The sequence below is a fragment of the Nothobranchius furzeri genome, chromosome 6, assembly GCF_043380555.1.
Source record: "Nothobranchius furzeri strain GRZ-AD chromosome 6, NfurGRZ-RIMD1, whole genome shotgun sequence".
NCBI lineage: Eukaryota > Metazoa > Chordata > Actinopteri > Cyprinodontiformes > Nothobranchiidae > Nothobranchius > Nothobranchius furzeri.
This window is the reverse complement of record NC_091746.1, coordinates 23,805,033-23,832,997: the sequence shown is the minus strand read 5'-3', so window position 1 is coordinate 23,832,997 and position 27,965 is coordinate 23,805,033. Positions and strand designations below refer to the sequence as shown.

At 45.7% G+C, this 27,965-nt stretch overlaps 3 protein-coding genes across 7 annotated transcripts in view; 2 read left to right on the top strand and 1 right to left on the bottom strand.

The window, feature by feature from the left end:
- The window catches only part of LOC107392712 (girdin), a 36,049-nt gene extending 19,672 nt beyond the window's left edge, over positions 1-16,377 (top strand). For 2 of the 5 annotated variants that reach the window (XM_070552034.1, XM_070552033.1), the window contains exons 19-29: positions 2,775-2,936; positions 3,042-3,319; positions 3,415-3,558; positions 4,614-4,800; positions 5,283-5,428; positions 7,971-8,063; positions 9,375-9,553; positions 9,934-10,014; positions 10,488-10,673; positions 10,775-10,840; positions 15,199-16,377. In XM_070552034.1, coding sequence (XP_070408135.1) covers positions 2,775-2,936; positions 3,042-3,319; positions 3,415-3,558; positions 4,614-4,800; positions 5,283-5,428; positions 7,971-8,063; positions 9,375-9,553; positions 9,934-10,014; positions 10,488-10,673; positions 10,775-10,840; positions 15,199-16,232 — 2,556 coding nt within the window. In that variant the 3' untranslated portion in view covers positions 16,233-16,377. The remainder of the gene's footprint in view (positions 1-2,774; positions 2,937-3,041; positions 3,320-3,414; positions 3,559-4,613; positions 4,801-5,282; positions 5,429-7,970; positions 8,064-9,374; positions 9,554-9,933; positions 10,015-10,487; positions 10,674-10,774; positions 10,841-15,198) is intronic. The other 3 variants (XM_070552035.1, XM_070552036.1, XM_070552037.1) reach the window with 3 other exon arrangements.
- A 1,599-nt stretch (positions 16,378-17,976) lies between these two features.
- On the top strand, positions 17,977-22,282 carry mettl26 (methyltransferase like 26). The gene is made up of 6 exons (XM_070552043.1): positions 17,977-18,297; positions 18,659-18,821; positions 21,577-21,636; positions 21,723-21,790; positions 21,894-21,972; positions 22,079-22,282. Exons 1-6 carry the CDS (start codon positions 18,104-18,106, stop codon positions 22,133-22,135), a joined length of 621 nt encoding a protein of 206 aa, XP_070408144.1. The 5' UTR covers positions 17,977-18,103; the 3' UTR covers positions 22,136-22,282.
- A 1,570-nt stretch (positions 22,283-23,852) lies between these two features.
- wfikkn1 (WAP, follistatin/kazal, immunoglobulin, kunitz and netrin domain containing 1) lies at positions 23,853-27,965 on the bottom strand. Its single transcript, XM_070552039.1, has 2 exons — positions 27,615-27,965; positions 23,853-25,411 (listed from the first exon to the last, which is right to left on the bottom strand). Exons 1-2 carry the CDS (start codon positions 27,879-27,881, stop codon positions 23,903-23,905), a joined length of 1,776 nt encoding a protein of 591 aa, XP_070408140.1. The 5' UTR covers positions 27,882-27,965; the 3' UTR covers positions 23,853-23,902.

Here is a 27,965-nt window from a genome sequence, read left to right as displayed (position 1 = left end):
ATGATCTGTGGAAGATTATTAGGGCCACTGAAAACAAAACGAGTCACGTGTCCCTATTCTTCTTCTGTACTGGGCGCCTTTACTGGATTTAATTAAATTCAAAACAATTTCATGTTTGGCTGATTAAAGTTGTTTGGTCCAACTTTAACTTTCCTAGAATTGAAAACACATTTACCTTGTTGTTGTTGTTGTTGTTGAATAAAGGCAGCGTGGGACGTCTAATGTAGCAGCGGTCTGAGCGTCTCTGACCTGCTTTCCTGTGATGTTCAGCGAGAAAAGCTGTTTGTTTTTTTACCGTGTCCTGTCCGGCTGCTGATGTCTGAATGAAAGACGAGCCTTACAGCTTTATTCTCACAGGTGGAGCGTTCTACTGCTGCTATGATCAAATCAATCAAATCAAAGATTATTAATCCCAGAGGGAAATTAGAGTTTCAGTACACACAATTCAGAGATCAGACATACATGGGCAAGACACATGACAAGAACTGGTGACTGTGGTCATTCGCAACCCTGAGTCGCGCTACCTTAATAGAGATACTGTAAGAGGGTAACATGAGGATTGGTTCAGGTGGAGGAAAAAAAAGGCACTTCAGAGTTACCCTCCACCAGGAGGGCAGCTTTGCTCTGCAAAAAACCACCTCAGACAAATATGCAACAGACTTCAGACAACACAACATAAGTGTCCACTAGGTGGGGTGGTGAGCTGGTACTATCCCCACTTCAGTTCCTGCAGCCACGATAAGCAGCGCATGTCACCTCAGTGTGGATAGGGGGAGCATTGAGGGTTGGAGGGTTGCAGTGACCCTGGAACGTTTTAGCGGCCTTCCCGCAGTCCCGCCCAGCCTGGGAAAGGAGACAGAGTTGAGTTGCCATAGTGACGGCACATTCCACATATCTTCTGAGGGGGGAGTTTTCGTTGGAGCCTTGCTGGCTCAAGGGCACCAGATTCCGATTAGAAATTTTTGGGGGGCCAGACAGAGATAATTTCCTCTCTGTCTTACAGTTTGTTGGTCCTCAACCTCTCAAAATCCCAATAATGGACATGTGTGTTAGAAACTCATTACGGACTTTTGAATTTTAATGCTCACGATTGCCCCTTCAGGCCAAAAGCGTAACTGCAAGCTGAGCCCCCCAAGCTTCACAAGTGCAGGCAAATAGGCTGCTCGGTTAGTGCTTCGTTTGTGCTGATTTGTGCAGGTAAAATTGACGTTTGTGCTGCTATGGTTTCTGAGATATTACGAGTTTTATTTTTGCATGATGACATCATCAAATCAAGTCACTTTTGTGCTCTTTTCTTTGTCAGTCTAAAGCAGTGTTTTTCAACCCTGGTCCTCAAGGCACACTGCCCTGCATGTTTTTGTACTCTCCCTATTCTCCCTATGTATTCTCTCCTGCTTTAGCACACCCCATTCAGCTGACTGCAGTTCAGCAAAAGCTTGTTAATCAACCATCAATAGAAATCAGCTGTGCTGACGCAGGGAAAACCTGAAAACTCCCTGGACAGTGTGCTTTGAGGACCAGGGTTGAAAAACACTGGTCTAAAGTATATTTGCTTTTCAAACTCAGTCAACTTCACCTCTATAAACTTGAAGGTTAAATTTTTCTTTCAATAAATTTGCCATATTTATTGTGTTGATCTCATTACCAAAGTCATGTTTCACTCAACTTTACAATTTAAGAGTCTCTATTCCTAAGCCACAACAAAAGTAAATGTATAGCTGCAAAAAAGATTGTATTTGTGAATTTGTACTAATTATAATGTATGTAATACATGTCCACTAAAATTAGGGGGGGGAGGCAGAGGACAGGAGAACGCGCAGCTAATTAATTAAATAATTTGGTTCTGTACCTTTCTCTTCAGCACAGCCGACAAAGGTTTAAGATGGGTCAGTCCTCCTGCATGCTCAGATCATTTCCTTCCCGTGTTTGAAAAATTGTTCCAAAATGAAAGTTGAACCCACATCTTTTTTATCTGTGAATTCAATGCCGTTCGGCGAGTCTCAAATAAAAATTTGGGCATCTTACTGTAAAAAAAAAATACCATTAATGTAAAAAAATAAACTCTAAATAAACTATGTTCACATCCAGAACTGAACCCAGGTCTTCAGCATGAGAGTCAGACATCTTACAAGATGAGCTACACACCAGTAACATTCACAGCATCTGTAACATTTATATCCTTGATGACAGCTGAAACAACGTCAAACCAAAGTACGGTTTGGAGTCAAAATGGCTATTTTGTTGCTAATTTGCAGGAAATATCTAGAAGAAAGTTCTACAGAAAGTAGCTAAGGGTCCTCAGAAATGTAGCTAGGTTCATCACTAGGCGTTAGGAACAGTGACAAAGTCGCTGAGTTGGCACTACCTCACTCTGCTGCTAAAGCTACTGATAGCAAATGCTACGGGCGATGCCTGAGCGTGAACGCGCATGAAGCAGCCTGCTCGACCCGAGCATCTCTCTTTTTCTGTGATTTTACAGAAAAACAGGCAATCACAGTAAAAATGCCAGGGCTCATTCTACAGGACCAGGGCGTTGCAGGAGAATGTATGAAGACATTTATTATTTCTATACATGTTTTGGCTGTCAAACTTCCTTATAGTTCCTTTAAAATGTTAATGAAGTTGAACAGACTTTTTTATGTTAAATTGATTCCTAACTGAGCAAACTTTGTGACTTTCACCAGAACGTAATGATTTGTTAATAAAAACACACTAAAAGTCGTCGCTGATCTCATTTTTTATGTTTTCAAAACTATTTCTTCTTATTTCTCCAGAATGCGACTTTGGTGGCAGAGCGCCAGGCTATGCAGATGCTTCTGAAACAGCTGGAAAGTCAGTCTGACGGCCATCAGGCTCAAATCCTCACCCTGCAGCGGCAGGCGGCATCACTGCAAGAGACCAACACAGCCCTGCAGACGTGCAACACAAACCTGCAGGTTCTCTCCTCTGCAGTACTGTTGATAAAACCAGCTTCTTGGCACCTCCACCTTATCACCACACAACTATTCGTGCATCATTAACGTTTGGGTTTTGCTCTGCAGGTGGAGAAGTCCACTCTGAATTCCCAGAGCGCCTCCCTCTCGGCCCACAATGCTCAGCTGCAGCAGCAGCAGGCCGGGATGGAAGCCGAGCGGGACAGTGCCGTTCAGACACGTGACGAGCTACGTGGCGCTCATGAGCAGCTGCTACGAGACCACGAGCGGCTGGCGGTGCTGCACGAGCGACGGGCCATGGAATACGAGGCCCTGGTGGGCAAACACGCCTGTCTGAAGAAAGCCCATCGCACACTGGAGCTGGAGCACCGTACGCTGCAGGACAGGCGAGGCCACTGGAACAGCAGTAGTTAAATCCAGCTATATGCAGGAAGGTTGGGTCTAAAAAAGCTCATTTTGTGCCTGTTGGGGTTCTTCTTAGGTACAGCAGCCTGCTGCAGCAGCGGACCAAGTTAGAGGAGCTGGAGAAAACGTTGAAAGAGGAGCAGATGAGGATCGTTGTGGAGAAAGAGCAGCATCAGACAACAGCAGCAGAATGTCGCAGGCTCGGCGATGAGAAGGAGTGGTAGGACAGCACAAACATCTGGGCCCTCATTTATCCGCCAAACTTGCGGACAGATCTGTGTGTATTCCGTGCGTAGGAGCGGTTTTACGTGTTGTGTGGTATTTACCATCTTGTACTTGTGCGTGGAAATGTTCCTAAATATTAGAACAGCTCTGACCACGCGTACGAACAGCATCTAGTGGTAGAACGGGGGAACCGCAGCGCTGAAGGTCTCAGTCCACACATGTTCCTCGTCCATAAAGTATTTTACCCAATACTTCAATAGGTCAGTGGCTTCTTAGCATAATTGGTGCTAAAACCAATAAGAGACACATATGACTGATGGGCATTAAATCAGGACTGTTCTGCGCTGGAGGATTTGGCAGAGCGTGCGCTCTGGTGGGAACACGTCCTCCGTGAGCGAACCGATCTCCCCGAAAAGATCCTTCTGGAGCTACGCTGGGATTTGGGACTCGTTGTGGAGCGACAGATCGACCGCACAAATCCGATTCCAGTTCATATTTTTTATAACTACGAAAAAAACCCCCCAGAACCTCCTCTGCTGCCCGACCATACAAGCCACGTTGCCATGGTAACCAGACTGAATGACAGCTTCCAAATTAAACTAACTCACGTTTAAGAACGAGTCCTTGAATGGGATTTGAATGACAACTCATTACTCTACGATCTGTCATATTCAACCGACACCTTTATCAGCTCTGCACGGTGTCTCCATCTCACTGCCAATAAAGTTTTCTTTTGGGGAAATACCCAGGGAGTCCCCTCATGCTGAGGATGTAGTGTGACCAAACTTGGTTGATTGAGTGTGTTACTGTGTGTTAACGACCGAGAATGGACACGAGCACCTGGGTACAAACAGGTGGGATTTATCGTCAGACGGTTGGGGAGGAATGTGCGTACGAGAGGCCACCGCGTGTTTCATGAATCCGGTTTTTACTGCTCGTACGAAAATTCTAAATTTCCTTCGTAGGAAGGAATGTAGGACGCTTGATAACCGAGGGCCCTGGAATGAAAGAATGTCAGTGCCTGCTTTAACACAAATAATATCCGCTAAGGCTTAACCAGACGTACCGACAGCTTCTGAGCGACAGCGAAGCGCTGACGGCCGAGCACAAGCAGCTGAAGAGCCAGCTGAACGAGGCCAAGCTGGAGCGCACCTGGCTGGAGGCGGACTTTTCTAAACTCAAAAAGGAGTTCCAGGAGCTAGACATCGCCTCCACAAAACTCACCAACCAGTGTGAGGTGAGCACATCAGGAGCCTACGGCCCAATCCCAACACTCGCACGGCGCCCCGAGCACATGGAGGAAGTGCACAGAAAGGCTTCCAGTGCGTAGTACACGTGTGCAAATAATTGCCGAATTGAGACCGCGAGCACAACGCGTGCCGGGATGCTGGTCGCTGTGATACTTTAAAAAAAAAAAAACTTTATTTCCAACTTTCAAACAAAAAAACAATTGTTTGAAATATTTTTACATTCGTTGCTGCTTTTGTCTGAAAGCATCGATGCGGACTTGGTGAAGTGTGGATCAAGGGTGTATAACGAGCGTGATCAACTTCCGCACTTCATAACACACCCTACACGCACACACCCTGACCAGGGGTGTGTGTGTGTAGGGTGTCCCGCAGGGCGCGAGTGTGGAAGTGCGAGAATTAGGATTGGGCCTGTCAGTCATCTGGTTTTAGAGGTGAGATACAAACGCTGACACACAAACCTGGTGTTTAGCTGCTGAGTCAGCTGAAAGGGAACCTGGAGGAGGAGAACCGCCACCTGCTCGGCCAGATCGAGACCCTGATGCTGCAGAACCGCACCTTGTTGGAACAGACTATGGAAAGCAAAGACCTTTTTCATGTTGAAGAGCGACAGTACATGTAAGCAAAACGAAACCAAGACTGTTGTTGACTTCATCTTTGTGTTAGAAATGTTCGGCCCATCTTTTAACCCACTTCATGGAGTTTTTTACCAGGTGATGTTGTCATGTCCTTATGAGAAACACCCCCCAAACCCTTTACTGGCTGCATTTGTGCATTTTCCCGTCTCGGCTGCAATTTTTTTATTTAAGTTCCTGCCTGCACACGGGACAAGGTAGCCCAAGTGCACCATCAGGTCCCGCTTCTCCCCCTGAAGCTAGTCTCTGATCAGGAACCTGCCTCCTCTGGAAGTAGGTCACTAACTCTCACTTTCTTCTAGTCGTGGACACAGAGCGGCTGACTTCATGCTGTGGGTGAGAATGTGACCTTCAGGTCACAGATGACTGCTTTAAAGGGGACAAAGAATGCAGTTTATCAGCAATCTAAAACTCTGAGAAATGTTCTTTTGGCTTTCTTGTGTCCCAGGAGCCCCGATACAGGCCTTTCTAATCTGACCAGTCAGATATTTTCCGCCTCACGGGGGTAAAAACTCACCATGTGCGCACTACTGAGCTGAAATATTCTAGTGGCCAATCAAAGCTCGTTCTCCGCTCACATGACCCCAAGATGTAGTGTGATGCAGTCCCCTGCCCTGTCTGCGTGTCAGAAAAATGAACAAAATGGTACCTTGCGGCTCGATGGGCCCACTGTTTCCACTACCCTCTCGAAGGATCTGGGCGGCGGTACTGTTGGAAGGGTCCGGATGGCGGTACTGTCGGGAGGGTCCGGGCGGCGGTACTGTCGGGAGGGTCCGGGCGGCGGTACTGTCGGGAGGGTCCGGGCGGCGGTACTGCCGGAAGGGTCCGGACGACGGTACTGCCGGGAGGGTCCGGGCGGTGGTACTGTCGGAAGGGTCCGGGCGGCGGTACTGTCGGGAGGGTCCGGGCGGCGGTACTGTCGGAAGGGTCCGGGCAGCGGTACTGCCGGAAGGGTCCGGGCGGCGGTACTGTCGGAAGGGTCCGGGCAGCGGTACTGTCGGAAGGGTCCGGGCGGCGGTACTGCCGGAAGGATTCTGGGTCTTTCAGGTGCATCTCTTGAAGTAGATTGGCATAAACTCCTTGCTTGGCCCTTCTTTCCAGCCACCGTACACTTACTATCCTAACCTTGAAATGCCGGTGGCGGCGACACTTCATCAACAAGAAAAGTAGAGGCATTTCCTCCGTTTCCAGCTCTGTCTCCGTTTTGTTTATTTTCCGGCGTGCAGACTGCTGCCATCTTGGAATCAGGTGATCAGACAGCGCGCTTTGATTGGCCACAAGAATAGTTCAGCTCAGCCTGTAGCTCACATAGTGCGCACACGGCGAGTTTCTACCCCCCGTGAGGCGAAAAACATCTGACTGGTCAGATATTCGGCTCAGCGTCTTTTGAGGCAGAAAACTCTGAGAAAATTAGGCGCACACGGCGAGCAATCTGCTGAGCAAACAGTCATTCGAGGCAGTTTGCTCAGCAGATTGCTCTCGTGTGCGGCAGGCTTAAACCCTCTAAATCAGCCTTTTACCCCTCCCACTTGGCCAGGGCATGAATATGCTAATGAGCTGCTTGCTGATTGGTTGGTTTAAACCAGAAGGCCTCAGACACTGGAGACTCCACGTGACGTTTTTATGAGAGGTTTCTCAGAAAAGACGTTTTCCTCTGGCATTTTTAAACTTTCTAATTACGTAAAAAGTAGGTCACACACGGCTACTTTTGACCATCCAAGCTGTTTTTATTCACGAACAACAAGAAAATGTTGGTTTAGGTTCTTTGTCCCCTTTAAACCTCCATCAGTACCAGAGTGGAGATTCTGACAGATCACTTCTGCACTGGCGACCAAACCATGGGTCCTGTCCACAAGGACACGTAATGGCCAGCTCAGGGCATGTGTGTCGGTTGTTTTTAGACAGACTTGGTAGTCCTCACATAGAGTAACTGACTGGCATGCTGTTTACCCCGGTTCGAGTCCCGATCGCGGCGGTAGTGTTTGTTGTTTACTTCCAACGTTGTCAGTAAAGTAATCATATTACTAAATCTCTCACAGTTAGACCTGAAGACTTCTGTTTTCAGAAAACTACAAAACTAAAGGAAGAAAAACATCAGACTTCCTGAAAATTGTCTGTTTTATTTTAGGATTCTGTCTTATTTCTCTCAAACACCAGACTGGCATCAGTAAACATCTAGTACCAGAGAAGGGATGTTAGCAGTAAACATCTAGTACCAGAGATGGATGTTAGCAGTAAACATCTAGTACCAGCGAAGGGATGTTAGCAGTAAACATCTAGTACCAGAGAAGGGATGTTAGCAGTAAACATCTAGTACCAGAGATGGGATGTTAGCAGTAAACATCTAGTACCAGAGATGGGATGTTAGCAGTAAACATCTAGTACCAGAGATGGGATGTTAGCAGTAAACATCTAGTACCAGAGATGTTAGCAGTGGCTCCCTAGCGCCGCCATTGGATAAGCCGTCGCTAGATGTTAGGACATGATAAAAACCTAAGATTTTAGTCTTCTTCCTCCCCATTTAGTGACAAGCTGAACGATTTGAGACGGCAAAAGGAGAAGCTGGAGGAGAAGATAATGGACCAGTACAAGTTTTATGAACCCTCACCTCCTCGCAGGTATGCAGCCTCCCTTCTTCTTTGTTGCCTCCAACTCTCATAACCAATGAGATTGAAACGACAAGAAGCCCCTCCTACTGATGCATGCTTTCCACATTTAAAGCTAAAACCCAGAGCAGGACCAAAACAGTCCCTTCAGAATAAAAGCCTAAATATTCTGAGTAAAGCAGATCTAAGCGAACCAGAAATGTGCGTAAAATAAAAAATATGAATAATTAGGAAATAAATATATGATTTTGTTTTGAAATGTGATAATTCTCTTATGAATGAGTTTATTTTGATTTGAGAGTTTTTATTCTCTTGTTAAATATTATTTTTAGCTGCTACATTCCAACTTGGGTTGTGTGGGGTTGTAACTTTTGGCACAAACCTCATCCCAAATAAGCTCAAACACCTGAGCAGCACCTGGGAGGAGCTGGAGGCTGATTAAACAACCTGTAGGTTGTTTTTATGAGATGATCATTTTCTTGTATATTTATAGTGTCACGTTGGGGGAAGGTTAGGACCCAAAGTGCAGATACCCAGACGACAAGAGGCTGGAGATGATGTAAAGTAAATATGCTTTATTTTGCAGGACGAACAAAAATAAATCCAAAGGCAGCGAGCCAAAGGTCCAAAAATCCAAAAACACTGGTAACAAGAACAAAAGCTCACTGAGAGCACCAAAACCTGGAGACATAAGCTCACATAGAGCACGAAACAACGCTGACAAACATACAATGGACCGACATAAAACAGAGACAAGACAGGGCTTAAATGCACAGGGAGGAGTAATTGGGGAACAGGCAGCAGGTGTGTGGAGTGAGGGCTGGAGGGAAGGCAGGTGACACAAATTATCTAAATGGGGAAACAGAACCAGTGAAGGGCAGATAAACCTAAACATAAAACTAAACCTAAGACTGAGGGAAGGACTCACACACACTCATACACACACTGACACATACATGCACTCAATCACACATATACTGAGCTGGGGAACAAGAAGCTGGAGCTACAATTGGAGGGGCTGGGGATGACTGAATGAACACTGGACCTGAGGGAATGATATGAAGGCCTACAAACAGAAGACACATAAATGAGATGCAGACAAAGGACACATGAGGGCGCTTATGAGACCCAAAATGGGAACCTAGAGGAAGGAGAACACATGAGGGAAGACACAGACGCAGACCATGACATATAGTTTTATCAGCTTTTAAAGTTTATTTTCCCAACCTAGTGATGTTTTAGCTTCAGACCTGAATGATCGAAATCCTGATTCTCATTCACCTTGTGATGTTTCTGCATAACTTCTCCTGCGTTTGTTGACAGACGTGGAAACTGGATCGCTCTGAAGTTAAAGAAACTCATGAAATCCGGCAGCCGTGAGCAGGAGACTGAATCCACACCCTTCTCTGCTGCTGAGGTCCAGCTTTCACCTCACGACAGCGGCTCCCTCGTCAGCTCCGAGGGGTCAGCGGGCGACGCCACCTCACAGCCGCACAGCAGCGGTGAGTACCGCCTTCCCAACCCAGCAGAGTCTCCCACAGGCGGGACGAGGCGTCTGTGACCCCGCTGGAGTTGTGCCTTCATTAGAAAAGGCCTTAAAAAGCAAAACTGCTTCGTTTGCCACTGAATTCCAGAGGAAACTTTAATAAACTCGATTTAATGGAAATCTTTTTGAAAACTGTTTGTAATGTTGCTGTTTTTTTATGTTTACCACAGACTCCCCACAGCAGGTTTCATGTTATAATTGCTGTTAAGATTCGTGTTGCTGCTGTTTACTAGGCATCGTCTCTGATGCTTGAGCTGAAGAGAAAACAGTCCTGTTTTTATGGCTCCCCCATGCCCCCCCACCACCACATTTCTGTGATCCCACGTTTTCCCACAGCCCCGCTGAAAAGGTTTCCCCGTTTGAGAGCCAGACTAAAGGACAGAAACAAAGTCAAGTCCCTCCTCCGTCGCTCCACGTGTAAGACAGACCGCCGTCTCCACGTCTGCCGCCGACACTTCATGCTCTACTTTAAATGCTTGGCCTGCTAATCATTGTCAGAAATGTGACTAAACTTGATTTCATCCCACTTCACTCATTCAACACAAGTTGTTTTCTGGAACATTAAAACATTTCAGCGTTTTCGGACACGATGCCGTTTGTTTGATCAGCTTGGAGCCAAAATGCTGCATTGCAGGACGGATGGCGGCGCTGCGTGAGCTTTGCTCTGCCAGAAGCTCGCTAGTTCTGTGCTGACCATGACAAAAGCCATTTCACCTGTTTAACCCTCTGCAGGCAGGCGTTAAAACCTACCTGGTTACTCCACATGCGTATTTCATGAGCATTTTTAACTCAGAAGAACCCCTGAAGTTGTTCGTCCTTTTGTCAAAACCCATTTGGAGCCTGAGAGGGTTAACCCACATCCACCTTTTGTACTTCATCCATCCGTGTAGCCCTGAGCTGCTTGCCTCGCCCTTCAGCCTCAGTTGAGCGTGATGAGGTGGAAGACCTGCTGACTTCATCTCTTACTAGCTCCATCTTGTCCTTCCTCCACCATCCCAACACCAGCACCACCACCACTCTGCCATCTGTCACTGTCGCTGACACTGTTCCAGATGTTTCTGAGCTGTGGGTGACAGGTAGAGAACAATAATAATGCCCTTGTGTTCTTTGCATGTGGACAGCTGAAACTGTCGGCCACCTCTCCACCGGCTCATTTCTGATTTTAATGCCTCTGCAGATAAAGAATCAAATGGCAGCACCGTGCCGTCTGGATGTGAGGACAGCGACGAGCTGCAGAATCACGGTAAACCCTTCTGGATGTGTGTTTAGAGGATTCAGCCAGTGTGCAGATGTGTAGCCAGCTCAGGAATTAGGGTAAACCCTTCAAACTGCAATCATGACCTTATTTTTAAATTAATCTCCTTGCTGATCCTGGAGACCAACGTTTGATTCAGGAGGGCTCAACTCTGCTGCTCCCTGTTGGTGATTAGGATCAGCATCCAGATAACAGATGTTTTGTTTTGGAAAGTGAAATTAGACCCTCTTTATGTTAGAATAGAATAGAATAGAATAGAATTTATTGATCCCACGGTGGGGAGATTCACTTGTCACAGCAGCACCAACACTTAAGAGACTAATTAGAAGAACAATAATAAAAAGGTGTGTGTATTTATACACGTAGGCACTAGTCAAGTATTGTAACCTTCTACCGCTAAAGACCCCGAATAAAAAAAGCACAAACTTGGACTCCAGCAGTATGCAGCATACTACAACAGGCACAGACACACTATGTAAGCCCGGTATTGAACGAGTATTGAACACATAAAGAGTATTGCATTGGTGTTATTGTGTAACGGGGTAACGCCAGTACAGCATGTTAAAGATAAAGACGTATATTTTAGTGATGTGATTGGGCTCATTGTTCCGTTGCATGACCCAGTTTCAGGCCAGCTTTAGCTGATGGACTCGTGTCTGACTCTAGAATACTTTGGTACCTATTAAACGAGGTTCTTTCAGCTTCGGGCATGAAGGTGTTTGTGTGACGCGTCTTTATCAGCTGTTCTTCTGGCCAGCCAGCGGAGGTGGGCGTGACCGACCCGGCAGATCTGACAGATCCAGGTTGGTTGCGCCCTCCAGAAGAACAGCTGATAAAGACGCGTCACACAAACACCTGTGACACTTCTGAAGAAGACCGCAGATGACGGTCGAAACATGTAAAGGTAACTCGAAACACCTTCATGTCCGAAGCTGAAAAAGCCTCGTTCAATATTTAAAAAGAGGACATAATGAACATTGTAAAGGATACTTTGGTACCGAGGAGTTCATAGTTCCCAAATCATCAACCCTCCACTGCTGTGCTGACGGTAAGGATGAGCTGTTTGTTCTGATATGCTGCATTTGGTTTTCACAAAACATGGCCCTTTGCATTCTGGGTAAAGATTTCTGCTCTAGTCTTATCTGTCCAAAGGGCGAAGGGTCTTTTGTACGGTCAGATCTAACAAACGTTCAATTCAGTTTTCAATTCAACTTTATTTATAAAGCGCCAAATCAGGACCAGTCTCGTCTCAAGGACCTTCACACAGTAACTAGTACAGGTCAGGTCATTAAGCCAATCAGTAACAAGTTTCCCATATAAGGAACCCAGCAGGTTGCATCGAGTCACTGACTAGTGTCAGAGTCTTTACAGCAATCCTCATACTAAGCAAGCATGCAGCGACAGTGGAGAGGAAAACTCCCTTTTAACAGGAAGAAACCTCCAGAGGATCTTGGCTCAGTATAAGCTGAAATGTATTAAAAAAAATTATCAGGAGAGGGAGAAAGTTTAGGTGGTTAGCAGCAGTGTGCTAGCCGATGGCCCCCTCCATGAGGCCACCACAGCTCAGCAGAACATCGTTGTAGCTTCTTCTGGGGAGAAAAACACTTAGAGAAAAAATAAAGTTAACAGCTGAAATAGCGGGAAATAATACAGTTAAAGAGCAGATTGTAGAAGAAAGTAGTCGAGTGTGAAAAGTGGTCAGTGTATCCTCCAGCAGTCTAAGCCTATAGCAGCATAACTACAGAGATAACTCTGGATAACCTAGCCTTTTAGATGGAGGCATGTTGGAGGCAGGGCAAGGGAGAGTCGTCTTTACCGACTGTACACTCCACCTCCCTCTACTCCCCCACTTGTCCAGATTTAGGCTAACATCAGATTTTAACCATAGACCTTATCAAATAAAAATGTTTTAAGCCTATTCTTAAAAGTAGACAAGGTGTCTGCCTCACGGACTAAAGCTGGGAGCTGGTTCCACAGGAGAGGAGCCTGATAACTAAAAGATCTGCCTCCCATCCTAAGTTTAGATATTCTGGGAACCACCAGTAAACCTGCAGTCTGAGAGCGATGTGCTCGGTTAGGAACTTATGGAACAATCAGATCACTGATGTATGATGGAGCTTGATTATTAAGAGCTTTATTTGTGAGAAGAAGGATCTTAAAATCTATTCTGAATTTAGCAGGCAGCCAATGTAGGGAAGCTAAGACAGGAGAGATATGATCTCTCTTTTTAATTCTCATCAGAACTTGTTTTTAGAGAGAAGTCTTTAATCTTACAACCCTTTCAAGTAAACCACACATGTTCGGTTTTTTTATTAATAATTTTCCAGTTGTGAACTTCGACATTTGACCTGCTAAATGAGGCCTTTAAACTCTGAGGTTCTGTTGGGTTGTCTACAGTCTCCCTCTGGTTGTATGGCAGGATTTTTAAGTTGTTGGACAGTTTTTAAAACATGAAACTCCATACCTGTGAGAAAAAATCAGCAACATATCAGTTGTGGTCCCACTGCGTGTGGAGTCCGTCCACACGGCAACGACAACACATCAGAAGCAGCACAGCTACGTTTACGGTCTTTCTTCAGGTTAGATTTGAATCTAACCTTGAAGAGTTTTGTGAAGGTTTATTATGTCCTAATAGCAGAGATGGGGGGGGGGGGGGGGGCTGATTCTCCGACTTAGACTGAAGTTATACTTTAGTCGCACCAACAAAGACCTGAGATCTGACTTAGATTTGCCCTTTGGCACCTTTATTACATCTGGGCTTGACTATGCCAACTCTCTTCTGATTGGTGTGAATGAGACTGCGATTGCCCGCCCTCAGAAGGTCCAAAGCTCTGCTGCCAGATTCCTCACTGGAACAAAGAAATGTTGTCTCATCACCCCAGTTGTAGCTGAGCTCACGGTGACTAACAGGGTGAAACTCTAAACTCTTCTATTTACTTGCACAGTCGTACATAACATGGCTTCCAGTTATCTGGCAGAACTCCTCACTTCCTGGTGCCCACTAGGTCTCTTTGCTCAGTTCATCACTTCTTTCTGTGCGTCCCAAAAATCCGGTGCAAGACTTGTGGTGAATGTGCGTTTGTTCACGCAGCTCCGAAGCTTTGGAATAGCTCGTCACTCTCGGTTCATTCGTCCCCATCTACCAATTTGTTTAACTCTGGTCTTAAAGCCCGCTTCCTCACCATCGCTTCTGGTACTCGATCCTATGGACATTTTGTCCTTTGTTATCTATGTTTAAAGAGCAAGTCACCCCCAAATCAACTTTTTTTCTGATAAACTAAATAAATGCGTGTCTAATCGTGCTGCAGACACGTGTAGTCAATAGTTCTGCACTTTAGTGTACAGTGATCCCTCGTTTATCGCGGTAGATGCGTTCCAGACCTGGCCGCGATAGGTGAAAATCTGCGAAGTAGGGACACCATATTTACAGTATTTATTTAACAGGTACGTATTCCGTATTCAGACTTTTAAAACCCTCCCTTTACATAGAATTTTTTTTACTTGGTTTATTTATAGTTTTATTACAAAAAGTGCATTTTATGATGAAATTGATGAAAAAACAGGAATTTCTTGATATTTCGCATAGAAAAATACCGCGAATCGGTGAAAAATACCGCGAATCAGCGAATTTCCCTTGAATAAGGCTCCAAAGAAAAAATCTGCGAAGTCGTGAATCCGCGATAGACGAACCGCGAAGTAGCGAGGGATCACTGTAATTTTGTTAAAATTTAAATGTTCTGCCTAAAACTGTCAGTGTTGTGCCGTTGTCAGGTAAAAACTCTGCACTACATTTGAATTTAAATCTGCCATCGCAATTGGCTAAGAGGTACCCTAGAACATTAGCTGGTACCATATGATGTCACAATGTCGTTGTGAGCCTGTGTGTGTGTGCGTGTGTGTGTGTGTGTGTGTGTGTGTGTGTGTGTGTGTGTGTGTGTGTGTGTGTGTTAGCGGCTCCGCCCTCTCGGTCTGCTAGGCAGCAGCATTTGTTGCATTTTTCAAACAGGAAGTGGGAGTGGAGTTAGACTCTGGTAGGGGGTGACTTGCTCTTTAAATTCTTTAGTATTCTTATGTTGTTTTTAGCACTTTTGTAGTTGATTTTACTGTAGTACCAGATATTTCCCTTGTGTTGTTTTACTCTGTTCATTATTTTAACTCGATTTGACTTTTTATCTTGTTTCCTTTTATTGAATGTGCAGCTCTTTGGTCAGCTGGCATGCTGTTGATAAATGTGCTTCATAAATGAGCCTTCAGATACTCAAACTGAAAGGAAGTGTCTTTTCTGTCTGCCATGGTTCTATGGCGTCACGGCGAGTCATTAAGAACACATCGACTTTCTCTTTTAGGTCTGAAAGGAGTTCAGAGTCGAGCCCAAAGTCAGAGCAGCGGTGAGTTCAGCGTGAGTCTGGAAAACGAGCCGTGGTCCAACGGCAGCAGTCCTGTCCAGCAGCCCCAGTCACGCAGCTCGTCCTTCCACCATCCACCTAGTGATGCCTCCACCCCACAACGCCCCACAAACCTGCAGCAGCAAAAGGAGAAAGCCTCCGCTGTTCCAACACCCAGTAGTCAGACTCTAGACGCCCGCTCTGTGCAAAGACAGAAAGACCCTGTGCTGCCTCAGGACTTCTGGCTAACCAGAGGTACGAAAACCATCCGAAGGGGCTCACGAGCCAAGGTGGCCCGTCGCTCGTCAGATTCGGTCGGAGTTTGCAAAATCAACTCCGAGTTTAACGGGATAAACGGAAAAGATGCAACCCCTCGAGCCTCCGCTTGCTCACCGGTCACAGTGCTGTATGTTCAGGGCAAATCCTCCTCGATGTCTGGCTGCCTCAACTGTTTCTCCACCCCCCTGGTGAAGGAAGGACCCCTGAAAGAGTTGAGGACCCCTAAAAGTCTCCCCCGTGCGAGCAGTGTCATTTCCACCGCAGAGGGCTCATCTCGACGTTCAAGCGTCAGCAGTGAATGCAGGGTGACGGTCAAGAGCGAGCCTCTTCAGATTTCAGAGGAGAGTCAGAGTCAAAAGCAAGACTCGTCCAGCAAAACCAGCGATCCTGAACCCATTCCTCCCCTTAAACCTCCAAGAGATCCAGCCGTGGTTATTCTCTCACAGCACCACAAATCCCCGGTGCAGGAGTCACTCCTCGGCTCCTCGTTCACATTCAACTCCGTCTTCTCGAACACAATCTTCAGCGATTCGGAAGTCACTACGACAACGAGCCGGGATGTGATTCACGTGGGACAAAACCTCTCTCCCCTCGAGAGCCAAGACCCTTTTGGGGAAAAGCCACAAACACTGACTGGGTGTGAAAGTGACGCAAAACAAAACACAGATCAATCATCTGGGCTGGAAAGGAAGAGCCGGCTGCTCTCTGCTCCATAAAAGCACTTAGTCATAGGTTCATTTATTCAAGTAAGACATTTTTCCTTCACCAAGCTTTCCTCACGTCAACACCACTGCATACTCTATTTATTATCACTGTAATTGCACTGTTCTCTGTGAACCTCATCTATTTATTTAGACTGCTTTAGTTAAGATTTTGTGTGTTTTATCCAGAATATTCCTGTTCTAAATGAGTAGGTTCAGAGTTACAGCAGCAAGTTCCCATTCTGGTTCTTTTTATAGAAATAACGATTCAAAGGAGTTGCTGTTGTCTTTGTTTTCATTCCTATTTAGTAGTTTTTCTGTTTACTTTTATTTCCCCAGTCTGACAGTCCTGGTCTGCACATCGTTTGTGTTAACATCTTTTCACTAATGGAAAATCCCTCACTTATATTGCTGTGTCGGAGTTTCATAATGTTGATGGGAGACAGAATATAAACCTGAATGCTATCTTTTGTAATAAAAACACAATTTGTGTAAAAGTTTTTTTATCTCATTTTAGCAAAGTTAATTTTTGCTGCAAACAAAAAAAACTTCAGCAAGCTGTTAAAAAGAGGAAAGAGAAAGTGTGTGTGTTCCAACACAAAAGGCCACTTTAATGCAGCAACACGTAAATTATGCATGAAGACACAACAATCCTGACAGCAACTCAGTCCCATTCTAGAAAATAGGTCCAAAAAAGGAGTTTACTTGTCTTTACTGCTGAGGTCATCTGCGTTATTATAATATGTGGACATTTGGACAAGAATGTAGAAGGACATCAGACTCGGGGAACATTTATAACTATAAAGTCAAGGAAGTTCTTACGTGTCTCTGGAAGGATCCACTTAACAATCATTTTTGTCAAGCATTTTTTTATGTTGGAATAGTCAGCTGGTTCAGAATCAGAACACGGTGATTTTACTTCTGGATAACTTGAAAAAGATCCAGCTCTTTTGCAAGAATCCAAATATTTAGGATCTTATTTTAGTCTCTGTGTTCAAAAAGACTAGGCAGTTTGGGCTAGCTTTTAGCGCCCCCTAGTGTCTAGTAGAACTGAAAGCACATCTTCCTCACTGGGTGTTGTCGACCGTCTCCCCACGAGTCCCCAGCCTCAGTCTACATGGTTGATTCATCACTTATTAATCAAATCAGCTGTGTTCATGATCTAAAACGTGCTGACTCATTGTTTCCTAGTTGCACATGGGGTATTCTGGCCACAGGGGGCGATGGTGGTCTAAGGGTCATTTTAGCCCATGCAGGCTCAGGGAAATAAATTATTTAAAATTTTGAAAGAGTTGCAAAGTTAAGGATTTTAACACTGCATCTGATCAGAGTTACCCAAAGTAAAAGTAACCAAGATAAAGACTTTGATTGATCTGAGGACTCTGAATTATTTGGCTGAGTGTGAACTTCACTAGGAGGTTTTTAGTGTGAGCAAATTCAAAATAGCCTGTCTGCGAAAAACACGGAACAAAGACGCACTTTAAATAGTTGATTAAATATCACATGCAAAAAAGGAGTAGTGCAAAGAGAAGCACAACATGCCAAAACTCAAGAAACATAATAACAAAGAAACAATAGTAATAATAAAAGTAATGAAGAATAAATGAAAATGTAAATAAATTGCCATGCGTTTCGAGCAAAACCTGAAAGTAATTGAATCTGTGTTTAAAGCTTTTATTTTGCAATTATTTCCGCTTTCTAACGGAGCGCGAGGCTTTCTGCCCGCCTCGTATTCTCATTGGATCACAGACTAGTCACATGACACAACACGGAAGTAGACTTTCGCCAATCCAAACAGCCGTGCTATTGCCTGGTTCCCGAGCTCGCTGGAGTGGTTTCGTAAGTTATACCGCGTTAGTGGGTGGTTGTACCCGGGTACTGGCACGATGCTGAGCGCCGCCGCCGCGGAGAGGAACAAGGAGCCCATCCTAGCGGTGCTCCGGGAGACGGTGGACACCCAGAGAACGCTACAAGCTCTGGAGGTTTCCTCCGGTACCGGACAGCATGTCGTTCACTTTGCTAAAGCTCTGCGGAACATAACCTGGCAGCCCTCCGAGTATGACCGCCAGTCTTTAGCCAGGTGTGTTTTGTCTTTTTGCCTTAAATAATGATTTAATCAAACATGTTGTGGCGATTCGTTGTTTGTCCAACCAATTTCCTCGGAGTTTTAAATCCTTAAGCCACTTCTGCACTGAAGTGATGTCTTGTACGCAGGCAAAAGAAGTCCAATGTCCAAACGATCTTAACTGTTGAATATTTTGTTGTTTATTCGTCCAACTTGGAAAGTATTATATACATAAAATTAGCATTAACCAACAACTAAACCTTATAAATAACTCAACAACTGTAAGTAACCCAAAAAGCTCCAACCAAACATTCGCTTGCTTACGTCACAATAAGAACGGGTTTTTGTTCAGTGATGCCTGTTGTTTCCATTCTAGTATAGAAGCGTATAGAGCTCACTACGGGCTGAACAACGTGAAGCCTGCCATCCACCTGGATGCTTCTGTGCCGCATCATCACTGGGGAGGGATTCCGCCAGAGAGCCTCGACCTGGTGCTCAACATCAACATGATCCACATTTCTCCTCTGGCTTGCACACAGGTAGGAATGCTAAGTCATGTGGCTCCATGCGCCTTTAAACTGTGCAGAAACATCACACTCAAGGATTTTATTTGCACATAAGTTAAAGTCAGAGCCATCAGAAACCACGATTCTGTGATTTTTTTTAATGCGGTTTGTTAAATTGCAGGTTTGTGCACCAAGCTGTAACCTTATAAACACATGAATGCAGCCTCTTTTATAATCCGAGGCCAACTCCTTCAGCACCTTAGCATCTTCTGAGTAAGGGGTTTGTTATGCAGCACTTTTTACACACAAAAGCAGCATCAACATCAGTTCAAGACTAAATTCAAACATCCTTAACGCTGCTTAACAGGTGTGTTACCTGTAGAGGCGTCCTTCCAGTTTTATGGCCCTCGTCTCTGGAGCAGGCTGCCAGAGGACCTCAGGCTCATAGAGAATGCTCATGTTTTTAAGAGCAGTCTTAAGACTCATCTCTTTACCATAGCTTTTAACCGATATCTGTTTTTAGCTGCATTGCTTGTTTTATTTATATTTAATTATTTATATTTTAGTTTTATTAGTCATTTATGTCTTAGTGTTTTACTAACTTTTAATCACTTTTTTAGTTATTTTACTGTCCTAATTAGCGCTTATTTTTTTTATGTTACTTATTTGTTTGTGCCAGTGTTTTCCTCTGTGGGGGCCCTCTGCCTCGGGGTGGTGGTCGACTGTGGCGGCCTGGGTGCACCTCGGGGAGAACTTAGGCGATTGGGGGGGTTTTGCGCCCTACCTCCCTGGGAGCCCTGGGCTGGTGTCTTTGCTGCTGCCGTCGATCGACTACTACCGAGTCAGATGGCTCACCTGATGGCGTGTCATTCGTTCCCTAAACCCATCTGAACTCGGCCTAGTGTTTACTTATGATAATTTTTTTTTTAAGTTTTATGTGTGTGTGCGTGTGGGTGGGTGGGTGCGTGTTCCTTAGGAAATGGGTTGTGGGATTATGGGTTATATGGGATGATTTTAACCTGTAAAGCACTTTGAGCTGCATTTTTTGTATATAAAAAGTGCCATACAAATAAAGTTTGAGGTGCAATGGCTCATCACTGGTCCATACCATCAACATATATACTGGACAATTTGTGTCCATAGACTCCAAATTATAAGTTTTTGTGCCAAAATGGGAGGTGGCCACCACCGCCATTTTGACCGTGTCACAGGTTCTGTCAAGCCCAGACAATTCCAAAAAAAGGGAAAAGAGGTGGAGCTGAGGGTGGGGCTGTAAGGCTGGGATCAAATGACGACACCCGTCGAACTGAAGCGATGTAGCTGCAAGCTAACCCAACGCTAACGCGGAGGTGGGAGCTAAGCTAACGGAGGTAGCTACCGAGCTACAACCGGAGTTAACTGTGCACAGCACCGGAGCTTCTGAATCAGAGATGCGCCGGGCTGACCGCTGGGTAAAGCCGGGTGGAAAACATGGGCTTCCATCCGAGAGCTCCACAAGCCGGCAGCCGCACAGCAAACAAGCACCGCTGTGATCTGAGATGCGCAGAGCTGCCGTTGAGGGGAGGGGACCATACCGATAGTCGGAACCCAGCTCCACCAACATGTTATATTTCAACCCATTTTCTAAAGTGCAGCATTATGTTAAATGCACTGGGTTTTACCCTATTACATTTAAATGTCATGGTTAAACAGTACATGTTAAAATCTAAGCTCAGCTCGGCAGTGACCTAAAATACATAAATATAATTTTACTTACCAAAAGAAATGAAGTGGAGACTCCTTGGACGCACTATTAGTGCAATTAATGCCACAGCAAGTCATTTTGTCCAACAGTTGCACAAAAAATATCCAAAAAAGAATACACAAAAGCTACAACTAATGGTCTAAGGTGAGAGACTGAAAATGGCGGAACAGTTTCCAGGCCAGACCGAGGCTCTACTGAGGCCTTTCCACGGAGCTAGCTCTGTGGTCACGTGGGTCTGATACTCATTAATTATACAGAATTTTAAGCTTTTAATACACTTAAACAGAAGAGTGAGAAAAAAATTCACCCCATTCAGAGTTGTCATGAGTGTAAACTAGATCATTTAAACAAAAAACATGTTTTGGTACCAGGCTGTAAACATGTTTATTTCTGCTGTGAAATTGGTATTTTTAACATGGGAGTCAATGACGAATTGCTCGCTTCTGACACCAGCCCCTAGTGGATGAGAGTGGAACTGCAATTTTTCCTCACATCCTTATTGGCTTCAATTTCATGCCAGAATTATGGGGGCTTGGTCCATACGGATTTCCCTCTATGGTTCGGCACACACGCGGTTCACAAATCGGTCACGTGGAGGGCGGAGGCGTTACCTTTTCGATCCAAAGGAGAAACGCACAATGATGGTCATGGCGGAGGAGGAGAGGAGCTTGAAAAATCACCTGAATTGTCGCATGTATGGGAGCTTTTTGGCTCCCCTGTAAAATACAACACACACACACACACACACACACACACACACACACACACACACACACACACACACATATATATATATATATATATATATATATCGTGTCACCAGATTCTTGCCAATACACACCTCTATAAATGACCCATAGTTGCTGTAGTTGACAGAACCACGTAGAGTCTGACCTTTGACCTTAAAAAGGTCATTCACGCATGAATTAAAGCAAACCTGCAAAGAAAAGTAGAATAAAATCTCCCCGCAGCCTTGCCAGTTCCATTATCCACATCTAGAGTCACGTGTCAGTCTCTAAAAACCCTGCTTTTGTTTCTATTTAGGGTTTATTCAAAGGAGCTGCTGCATTGTTGAAGCCACAGGGTCTTCTGGTGACATATGGGGTAAGAGAAAAATGTCTGATGCTGTTATCGGACTTGAGATCAACGTAAAAGCTTAATAATTAACATTGTGTGGCTTGTTCTGTCAGCCGTATGCGGTGAATGGGAACATCGCCCCTCAGAGTAATGTTGAATTTGACCACAGTCTGCGTCAGAGGTAAAGCTCTTAATGTTCTTTGTGAAGAGGGCTGATGTCTTTAAAATGACGACATAAAAGAGGCTAAGCGTGTCGGGTTTTAAGTCACCATTTCATCCTACAGGAACCCAGAGTGGGGTCTCAGAGATGTCTCTTTTCTCAGCTCTATAGCTCAAAGAAACGGCTTATTCCTGGAGAAAATGGTAAGTAATCAATTCCTGGGAAAATCCAACCCATGTCTCACCTCAAAATAAGGTGAAATAGTGCTCTTGTGGGGGTTTGATGTGGGTTTTTTTATATTTTTTTCAGGTGGACATGCCTGCAAACAACAAATGTCTCGTGTTTAGGAAGGAGAGTTTGGTGTGATGTCATTGCTGGGGCTGGCGTTAAGAAGAAATTAGAAAACCTGCATGACTCATAATTTAAGGCACATTAGGAATTCGTCTTCTCTATGACACATTTTTCTGTTTTTGCACAGGTGAGTTAAAGGCTTGTGTAAACCTAAGACAAGAAGCCGTTCATCTAGTTTCTTTTCATAACAGCGACTCAGCTTAGAGCGTGGTGAAACAGATTATACAATACATAAAACATAAATATATAACTATTGTAAAGAAGTTGGAGTAAAATAAACCACAGCTTTTACACAACATGTGCCTGCAACCCCGACTGTCCACCTCAGCTCTCGTCCCTTCCCTCGGGAGCGTTTTGGACGGGAATCGGCTCAGAATGCATTCCTAGTTGCTGGTCCCACGAGGTCCAGAAGCACCAGAGAAATGCATGGTAACACGTAATTATGCAGTAACAAGCCAGCAGGAAGACGCGTTTCCAAAAGGTCTGTGGTTTAGTTCCCTTCTTTTCACCCTCGGCCACGGAGGTTTCACAGGCAGTGACTTAACTAGCTGATTCAGTCCAGTTTGTTTCTACAGCACCAAGTCAGGACCAGAGTCGTGTCAATGACCTTCATACAGTAAACAACACAGGTCAGGACATTAAGCCAGTCAGTAAAAGGTTACCTATATAAGGAACCCAGCAGGTCGCATCGAGTCACTGACTAGTGTCAAAGTCTTTACAGCAATCCTCGTACTAAGCAAGCATGCAGCGACAGTGGAGAGGAAAACTCCCTTTTAACAGGAAGAAACCTCCAGAGGATCCTGGCTCAGTATAAGCAGCCATCCTCCACGACTCACTGGGGATGGAGAAGACAGAGCAGCGACTGTTAAGCAACAGAAAATCTGCACGTGTCTTTTATTTTGATAGTTTCCATATGCTTCAAACTGCTCCAAAGGCTGACTTCCTGTCTGGTCCAATCTGAACTGATGAGCTTGATGCGTTCTGGACGTGTGTGTAAAAAAATCAACCTGAGAACACATCACATTCTCACACCCAAGGCGTCAAAATATGACGCGTGTGACCAAGCCTCAATATATGACGAATCGGGACGCCCTAGCGCGTCGAGAAACGACGATCAGGGACACGCTGGGTCACGTGGCTCCGCTGGCGTTGCTGTTTGACGCGCGGACATTATTTGACTATTTAACCTTCCCCTCACCCCAATCCTAACCTTAAGGTCCATAAACTGTGACCTTAATGTTAGGATTGGGGTGAGGGGAAGGTTAAGTAGTTCACAAGTAGTTATAATGTCCGTCTCACCACCGGCGTTGTATACCGACGCTGCGTCAGCAGTTTGTCCCTGATCGTCATTTCCTGACGCGCTGGGGCGTCCCGAATCAACATATATTGAGGCTTGGTCACACGCGTCATACTTTGACGCCTTGGGTGTGAGAATGTGTTGGAGAACAACACACTATGCACCGCTCCACGCCTGGTGGAAACAGTCACTGACTAGAACAGCGGGACTCGGCTGCGTATTACGCCTCGCCAAAGTTACGCAACAAGATGGAAGAAAATATATTTTGTAACACGACCAACTTGTTTAGCTGTTTTTTCCCCCTTTTGCATTAAAGAAGTTCAACATGAAACATTAAAACGTTGATATTTAAATTCAGTAAAAGCTTCATTTGTACGAAACGTTTGGTGTTGCATCATGAATGCAGTCACCCTGAGTTGGAAGGATTTCTTATGTTTTGGTTAAAATGCTGTTTTGCTTTGTAACATATTAAACTTTCAGTATGTCTAACATGTCTTTTTATTTAGAGCATCCCGAAGCTTTTTGAGTCTGCGTTCAGTTATGGCTTTGACGTAGCTGTCTGATTGGAGGATGGCCATGCCATCCTGGACCATTCCCATCACTAACAAGGGGTTTTCCTCTATTGTGATGTTCGGGCAGGGACAGCTCCAATCAATCTTGGTGATGGTCACCTCGAGGTGTTTGGTGCTAAAGAAAGTCAGGCCCATCTTTTCATCCCTTAAAACTTCTTCCAAGCTGAAGCGAGCTAATCCGGAGTCCAAATCCTCGACAAGTTCTGTCAGGCGGCCCACAATGGCAAAGTCACTGCGACACAAGCTGGGCATCATTTTCCCCCTCATCCGACAAGCCCTGCACGGCTTCCGTTTGGGCTGGGGACAGTTTGCATCACAATCCTTTTTGGTGCGGAAGTTGTTGTCATTCCCATGGCATCCACCGTAAGCAAAGGCTTGGCATTGCTTCATTAAGGAATTCCAGGCCCAACGGGCCTCCCAGTTTTTGCAAGGACCCTGAACTGCCGGCAATGAGCAGATCCCCATTCCTTCTCTCTGGCAAGATGCTTTGCACTCCTCGTAAGTCTCAAAGCGATTGCGACTATCATCGCATCCGCCATTGCTGAAGGTCACGCAGGCACCCAGTTTGCCGTCGTAGAACCAGTCAACGTGTCGTTCTCCACTGCAAACTCTCAGGTCCACTTCAGCCAGGCAGTCCGCTGGTGAGAACGGCCGCCCCATGGGCATCTCGGGATCTTCAGAGAAGTCATCATCAGCTCGCCGAATGACAGACAATGGATAATCTGCACGTAGAACTCCTACAGAATTCCTTGCGATACATGTATATATGCCTGTGTCCCACACCTGGGCGTTGTAAACAACCAGCTGTCCAATGTTTGTTATAACCACGTTGCCGTACATTTGGTCAGGCCTCATGACTAGTCTTTCACGCCGGTCGCCCTGCTTCTCCCAAGTAACATCCGGTCTGGGAACTCCAACGACATCGCAGTGGAAGCTGACTGTTCCTCCAACGTAGATGGACTGGTGGTGAGGGTTGGAGTACAGCGTAGGTGGCAGGGGATCCTCCTGGGAGGATGTTGGGGTGGGGTTGACTGTAGTGTCCTGAGGGATAGGACTTGTTTGGGGGCCTGCGAGGTAAAAGCGACAAGGAATCACAGTTAAAGTCACCCCTCGGATGCAGGCTTCTGCATCCATGTAGCAGCGGTTGAAATAGGTGAGGCCATCTGATGCACAGGTGAAGTTGGGTTCTTTCTCACAGCGGTCCCGGCACTTGCAGACAGGCTGTCCGTCCCAAATGTCACAGGTCGCTCCCTGTTGGCTGCAGATGAACCCCTCACAGGTAGCTGTGGAGGTGGGAGCCACGTCTCCCACGCCTCCCCACTTCCCCTCTGGCTGAGCGGGGCTGCCATCGGAAAAACGAGCGGCAACGCAGCTGTTGAAGCCACACACATTGGTGCAACATTTCTCAAAATCTGCACAGTCCTGGACAAGAGAAATTTAAATCAGCAGTTTGATCAAATGAAGGAAAGAAAATAAACATGATTTTCTTTGCTTTTTAATGCAAAAAGAACTAAAACTAACTAGAGTACGCAAAGATTTTCATTGTAAACTTCAATCACTTCGAGAGATCCAAGGAGAGCTCCGTGTTTTTCAGAGGCACCACCTCTCAGGCCCTGTCCACACGTAGCCGGGGATCTGCCAAAACGTAGATATTTTTCTACATTTTGGCCTGTCATCCACACGAAAATGGAGTTTTTTAAAAACTCCGGCCAAAGTGAAGATCTGCGTTTTCTCCGTTTTGGGTGTCTGCGTGTGGACAGACAAAACCGGAGATTTAAGGTCCGCAACGTCACTTTCCGCGACAAAAAATGCTGACATCACGTGTGCGACCTGTGTTTACACTAGCCGACAGCATGGATGCCCTCGGAGCTGCGCTTGCTTTATCAATTGTCCAAGCGCTTTTTGCTTGTTTGTTTTTGCAAGCGGAATTACTGCTCCTTGCGGAAGACCACAGACGGAGGACGAGGTTAAGAACGGCTATTGCCCGGCACCTGGCTTCTCCACGTCCAAGGCAGGTTTGTCGGCAAAGACACCGACGCAGGTTCTGGGTCAGACCGGAAAGGACTTATCCTAGTGAACTAGACCAAATTCTTGCTTTGCACATATAAATTCTGGCTTGCCAGGCTAGGAAGGACTGCCAGTTGGTGGGAAAACTTCGAGCAGGAAGACGAAAAGTTACGCTGACTGGATACAATTCGGGGGAAGTGCTGCCGCCTACAGGTCTGGCATGTCCTTAACAACGTATTTATCCGGGTACGTATGGACAGAGTTTTTTTCTTAAACGAGGTGGTGTGGATGCAAGTTTTGGAGGGGCGGATATAAGTTTAAAAAAAACGGCTACGTGTGGACTAGACCTCAGCCAATCATCTGTCTTGGTTCTGAATGACCTCTGACAAAACAGTTCTTGTTCAGCAAGTTTGATGAGCCAGCAGCTAATCTGAGCACAGGTGAGAAAGTTAGTGTTCTTCTGCTCAAACTCCAGATTGTTTATTGAAACTTTTACTTTGACGGTAAAGCTGCAATAGCAGAGCAACAGGACACGAGCCCCTCCCCTCGGTTAGTGTAAAAAGCAGCATTTCTGGTGCATGCCGGGGTCAAGTCAAGAAGAACTTCCTAATATTTCTGTCTGAATAAGATGCGACCTTAGCAGCAGTTTAAAGTTTCTCAACAGTACATTTGCAAGAGTCCCTGTGAAGCAGGAGCCGTTTATAAAACGTGGCTTTATTCGCTGTGGTGTTGGTTCCATCTGGATGAACCGTTTGCTAATGAGGTTCAAGTTGGCCCAACTCCTTAGTCTTAAACAGATTTAATGTCGGGGGAACATTTTGACTTGATGCACCAGAAGTGATCCGCGCCTGGATTAATTACACCTGTAAATGATTGTAAACCGCAAGATTCACAGCAGTGCAGATGTTCATTAAACACTAGCTGCTGTCAGATTTTGGCTGTTGGAGCCGTTTTAAGATGACAGGAACCTGCTTTGATCATGGCTAAGCTTGACTAGCAGTTAGCGCCTCAATCCTAGGACATGAACTATTTGGCCGCAGAAGCTCAGGAGCGCCTCAATCCTAGGACATGAACTATTTGGCCGCAGCAGCTCAGGAGGTAAAGCAGGTTGTCAAGTAATTGGAAGGTTGTGATTCCTGGACGCTCCTGTGCGAAGCTCCAACCAGAGAATGCTGCCGTTGTGTCCTTGGGCAAGACACTTAACCCGCCTCGTCTGCTGGCGGTGGTCGGAGGGGCCGGTGTTCAGCAGCCTGGCCTCTGTCAGTCTGCCCCAGGGCAGCTGTGGCTACATGGTAGCTCCACCAGCGTGTGAATGTGTGTTTTGAAGTGCCTTGGGGGGTTGTAGAACCATAAGAAGGCGCTTTACAAAATACAAGCCATTTATTTCTCCAAACAGAGGCCGTTCAAGGGAAAAGTGCTCTTTGAAATGGCACATTCACAACAAAGCCTCAATAAGTTTTCATTCACTTGTTACCTGAGTTCACCCAGCAATGCAATAAGCCCCGCCTCCTCGGAAATAAACTGCTGGCCTACCTTAAAATCCTTGGGTTAACATAAAAAAATAAACACCGTCTTCACTGTGCAGCCTCAAATCGGAGGGGCAGGTTGTTGAACTCACCTCGTCGATGTTGCACTCGCGCTCGCAGGTGCTTTGCGCATCTACCCAGAGATTCGTGTTCAGCTTGTTGGGACAAAACCCTTCGTGCTCGACCCTGGACCCGGCCACAGTGGCGCACAAAGAAAACTCTAGAAAGTCGCACATCAGGAGCACCAACAAGCCCACGTGTCTCCATCCTGACAGAGGCTTGTTCGCGCCCGGGGCGTTCTGCCAAATCAAGTCCGTGGATCGTTTCTCATCCAAGAGACGCAGAAGGATTTCACACATTATTGATCTTTTGAATGAGGCGCCAACCGAGCAATTCCATCCCTCTGTTGCGTCAAGTGGGGGGAACTGTGCGTAAAAGTTGCC

Coding starts and splice junctions, on each gene's coding strand:
- mettl26 (XM_070552043.1), top strand. CDS start 18,104: ATGCTGAGCGCCGCCGCCGCGGAGAGGAACAAGGAGCCCATCCTAGCG. Junction 18,298..18,658: donor GACCGCCAGTCTTTAGCCAG/GTGTGTTTTGTC, acceptor TTTCCATTCTAG/TATAGAAGCGTATAGAGCTC. Junction 21,637..21,722: donor GTCTTCTGGTGACATATGGG/GTAAGAGAAAAA, acceptor TTGTTCTGTCAG/CCGTATGCGGTGAATGGGAA.
- wfikkn1 (XM_070552039.1), bottom strand. CDS start 27,881: ATGTGTGAAATCCTTCTGCGTCTCTTGGATGAGAAACGATCCACGGAC. Junction 25,412..27,614: donor GCGAGTGCAACATCGACGAG/GTGAGTTCAACA, acceptor TCTCTTGTCCAG/GACTGTGCAGATTTTGAGAA.